General features: G+C 42.3%; 1 protein-coding gene across 4 annotated transcripts in view; it reads right to left on the bottom strand.

The window, feature by feature from the left end:
• spata5 (spermatogenesis associated 5) overlaps positions 1 to 4604 on the bottom strand; it is a 99576-nt gene extending 94972 nt beyond the window's left edge. For all 4 annotated transcript variants that reach the window (XM_035425293.1, XM_035425292.1, XM_035425294.1 and 1 more), the window contains exons 1-5: positions 4346 to 4604; positions 3683 to 3807; positions 2994 to 3151; positions 1229 to 1287; positions 194 to 817 (exon numbers count right to left, since the gene is read on the bottom strand). In XM_035425293.1, coding sequence (XP_035281184.1) covers positions 194 to 817; positions 1229 to 1287; positions 2994 to 3151; positions 3683 to 3807; positions 4346 to 4508 — 1129 coding nt within the window. In that variant the 5' untranslated portion in view covers positions 4509 to 4604. The remainder of the gene's footprint in view (positions 1 to 193; positions 818 to 1228; positions 1288 to 2993; positions 3152 to 3682; positions 3808 to 4345) is intronic.
• Between the last annotated feature and the right edge of the window lie 70 nt (positions 4605 to 4674).

A 4674-nucleotide genomic window follows, 5' to 3' on the forward strand; every position in this document is an offset into this window, starting at 1 on the left:
CGTATTTGGTGGATGTGTAATTGTTTTCAGCCCCTTTACACTCACTTTAAATCTGCTCTTCTGTTCAGTATCTGCTTTTTCTCTATTAGCAGGAATGTTGTGCGTAGATCCACCCACCCCCATCAATTGTGTTGTCTCTCACACACACACACACACACACACACACACCGCAGATCCGCCACAGAGCTCATACCATAGCTCCTGAAGATTTCGGGGTGCTTAAGGGGCAGTTCAATGGTCTCCCGGATTGCCCCCAGCTGGGCGCTGAGGCCACCTATCATGGCGTACGTGACCCTGGATTCCCCGCCCACCTCCTCTCCCCCTCTTTCCTTGCCCCCCTTCTCCACCATTGTGACCTTGGTCCGAGAGCAAACGCTGTAGAATGTGCCATTGCTCGAGGCGCCACCAGGGGGTGCTGTAAGAGCCTGCTCGGAGTCAGCTATCTGCTTTTCACCCCCAGTGCTCAGGTAGCCCAGGCAACCAGGATCTGGTTGCTCGGCGGGCAGGTGGGGGTGGGGTTGAGGAGGGAGGGCAGGCACAGGGGCAGGGCTGCAGGGTCTGCAGGGGGTGCTGGCTGCAGGGAGGGGCTCTTTATCATCAATGTCGAGTGCACCAAGCCGCAGGGAGAGGGACAGGTCCACGGGCGTGGTGTCCAGGGCAGACACATCCAACGGCTCCGGTTCCGCCTCATTAGCGGGGGGGTCCCGCCTCTCCAGGTTCACCCCGTCCACCCCCTTCAACCCCTCCACCCTCAGTGTGCAGGGACGCCCGTAAAAGGTCAGGAAGAGGACATTCCCAGGGAGAACCACTTTTCCATCTGAAACACAGTGCGGTTGCGATCAGATATCAGTGTGTTTATATAGGGAGTGCCTGCTCTGTATAGTGTGAAAGTCACCTGCATTACACCACACTTCAGGAGCTGAATTCCACTTCAGTTCAATCGCTTTAGAAAATCAATAGAAATTCACAGAAAATTACATCCTGAAATCAATTAAATTAATGTATCAAATGTTCTGATTTTTCAAATAATTAACTGAACTTCAATTTTCCTGAATTGACTAAAGTAGAACTGACACTGACTATAGACACATTTTTCATTAGAACTGGTTATCAGGGAAAAAATTTTAAGTTTTGCAGGAGAAAAAAATAATCTTTCCACATACGGAAAAGCATACTGCATCGGTTGAAAATGTGAGGAAATCTTAGTACGTGCAACATACAAACTCACCCAGAGATCGGATAATAAAATCAGTGAACTCTTCCATGTTGAGTGTGTCATCCTTCTCTCTATAATCAGAAATAAATATACATGCTCTCAGCAGAGGTGGAAAAGTCCAGGTTCAGATAGTGAAAGCACCCCACCCCCCACCCCCAGTAATTTGTTCCAATCAATTCTTCAGCCAGGAGGTAGAACTAATTAGTGAAATCAGCAGGCTGAGTTAACAGATGGACGAAACAAATTCCAGGACCTTTACTTTCTAACTCCTGGAATTTCTACTTCTGGCTTTCAGTGTAAAAACCTACCATTAATTGGGCAACTTTGTAAAATCGCACAATGAAGCAACAAGTGAAGTGTAGTTACACAAAAAAATCGACAGATGGCAGCATATACATGCTTAACCGAACAGCAAAACCTAAGATAAGTTTAGATCACGCTGCTCCTGATGTTGTAAAACCCTGATATATGACACTGCAAGAATGTCACCTTATGATCTCTTCATTTCATTGCTAATTTCAGGAGCCTTGGTTTCTTGTATCAACTTACCGGATCAGATTAAATAACTAAAACAGAGAAACTGTTTGGAACACAAAAGATAAAACTTGAACACAGAGCTCTGCTTCAAAGCATTATTGGGCCTATCATATGAGCCATCTTCAGAGTTCACACAGCTCATAATGGCCAGACCCAGTTAAACTGGATATCCTAAGCAAAAAAGCAATTGTGTACAATGTGCTGATATATCAAATCATCTGATAGTTCACCCAATAAATTGATTTAAAAATGCTAATTCTGAATGCTGCTATCTCTGTCAGTGTTCTTGCCTGGAAGCTGAAATTCACTTCTAGATGTTATTTTCTCTTGGCCAGGACATTAAATTCAATTTTCTATTTTATTTTATTTGTATAGCGCATTTTAGAGAACTATCACAAAGACACTTTACAGAGTAACAAGGCACGGGCCAAAAAGAGACCAAACACTAGGCGTGAACTCCCAAAAAGTACAGGTTAAAAAAAAAACTCCCAAACGGTGGCAAGAAAAAACTACTCAATGGGAAGAAATCTTGAGAGGAACCCGGCTATAGAGGTGGAGTCCATCCTCCACCGGCCAGCCTGGTGTAAAGTAGCAGTAGAACGGAATGTAGAAGAAATGCTACAAGACATCACTGCTTTGTAATGTGATAACATTACAGCATGGTGTGCGCTTCCAGGCTTGACGCCATGCTGAATACTCTATTGTCTGAAGGTAAATGATGATTCTCATTCTCATGACTCATTATGTATTCTTATGCTCTTATGGAAATGCATTAAATGGTAACAAGAGTTTTTTCAACTTCTAACTGCCTGCAGCCACCTTTTTAGTAATTTGGATAATAGAATATTAAACAGGAAAGCATTAAATTCCATACTACCAACCAGGAGGTTTACATTTCTCTGTAACTACTGCAGACTGTAACACAGGACATTACTATTATAATCTGTTTCCTTTTAATTGAATGCTTTTCTTCATTTTTTGAATGGAAAATAATTTAATAATAGCACTATTGCCTATTAATAGAAGTTTAAAAATGGTATTTATATTTCCTGTGATGTATTATATATCATAACTGTTGGTAGTAAGACATTTATTATTATTATTGATCATATCATTATGACTGCAACACCAGAAAAGAACAGTGGAAAAGGATGCAACAGAACTTTGAGTGGGAAAGAGATCAACCCACTCGCCCCTTCCCTCCCTGCAACTGGAACACTGCGCTTTGGGCAGGGCCTACCTGAGGGACAAGTGCAGTTCCTCCACTTGCAGCACAGGTCCTGTCAGCAGCCGAACCATGATCCTATCCCCCGACTTCACCCTCAGGCTGCGCTGAGTTTCACCCTGTAGGCCCACTCGCCCTCCTGGAAAAGCAGCCACGGGCCAGGCCAAGCACACCTGCCATATAGGTACACAGACAATCACAATAACTCCATTCCTCTCCACCTCAGCTGCTCTGACACAACATGGCTGTATTATATCACTCACGTGGGGGCTGCACCATTAGTACCAGCTGAAACAAGTTTCCCCCCCTATCAGTATTTAGGGCTTTAAAGTCATAAGATGAAAGATGCTTGGTAAATGCTATAATTTATAGGTGCTTAATCAATAAGTCTGGCACATCCTCACACCCAACAGAAAGATCACTTGGTTGAATAATAATGTAGGATTTATAGTCACATTCTAAAGCAACCATGGATTAAAAAAAGACCATAGACTGTTTTCCTTTATTCTTTTTTTGCTATAAAATGTGATTATTAAAACCTACACTACATTGTTACTTAGACAAGTGAGTACTTGCACTCTTCCAACTAACGGATTAATAATAATTTATACATAAGAGAATACGTTTTAAGGTGTTTAAGTTAAATACTGTTTTGTCACACATCAAGTGACGAAGTAAATGCACTACATAGTCTCTGGACAAACCTCCTGCTGGCCTGCAGGACTAGAGAGCAGGATGGGTCGTCCGATGCAAATATCTGCAGCCTTCATGGAGTTCAGACTCAACTGGGCAAGAAATCTCCTGCACCTCTTCGGAACCTTATCGTCGGCTGTGATTTAGAAGAAATCAGTAAATAATTAAGCAATCCATAAAATAATTCAACCGGGCTCTTATATAGATTCGCTGTATGCATAAATTTCAAAAACCCATTGGAGCGTGTGTCAGTGCAGTGTTAAGAGATGCAGACTGCATGTTGCCTATTGTCGTCATTATATATCTATATTTCATATGCAGTAGCATAATCGTGAGAAGCGGTCTTGAAACTGCGAGGTTTCTGGATTTGATTCCCAGGCGAGGGGCTGCATGAATGTCAGCTGTTTAAGGTGCTCTGGAAATGTCTGCATTATATTATCAAATATATATTATCAACGTCTATTGTTATCCCACCCAAATGGCTGAACAGTAGGCTATACAGAATCGAAAAGGATACCAAATACATCAGTTAGATGGAGTGTTGCGGCGACCAATTAACGTACAATATGCAAAAACAAAACATAAGTATATTTTAATGCTATTCAAGCATGGACTGCTTGTCAGTGGTAATGTACAGCCATTATTCAAAGTCGTGTATTTATTAAGTAGTCTACCTTTATCAATAAAGTCAATTACTGTGAATGCATCATTGGAAGTACTTGGTCGATCTCCATGGGCGAGTGGGGAAGAGTCAAAGGAACAGTCAATGTTACTGTTGCTGTTCTCAACTTCATTCGGTCTTCCGGATTTTCCCTTATTTTTCTTTTTCGATGACATTGTGGCAGGATTAACTCTACAACCTCATCCCGAAAAACAGATTTGCCTGCTGCAAAACTTCACATGCAGCACGAGTCTTTCCCATGCAGTATTTACTTAAACTTCCGGGTTAAAGTTCACTAGATCCCACTCCTTTACCGTAATGACTGAAGGAGAATGTTAACCT

The sequence above is a fragment of the Anguilla anguilla genome, chromosome 7, assembly GCF_013347855.1.
Source record: "Anguilla anguilla isolate fAngAng1 chromosome 7, fAngAng1.pri, whole genome shotgun sequence".
Classification (NCBI taxonomy): Eukaryota; Metazoa; Chordata; class Actinopteri; order Anguilliformes; family Anguillidae; genus Anguilla; species Anguilla anguilla.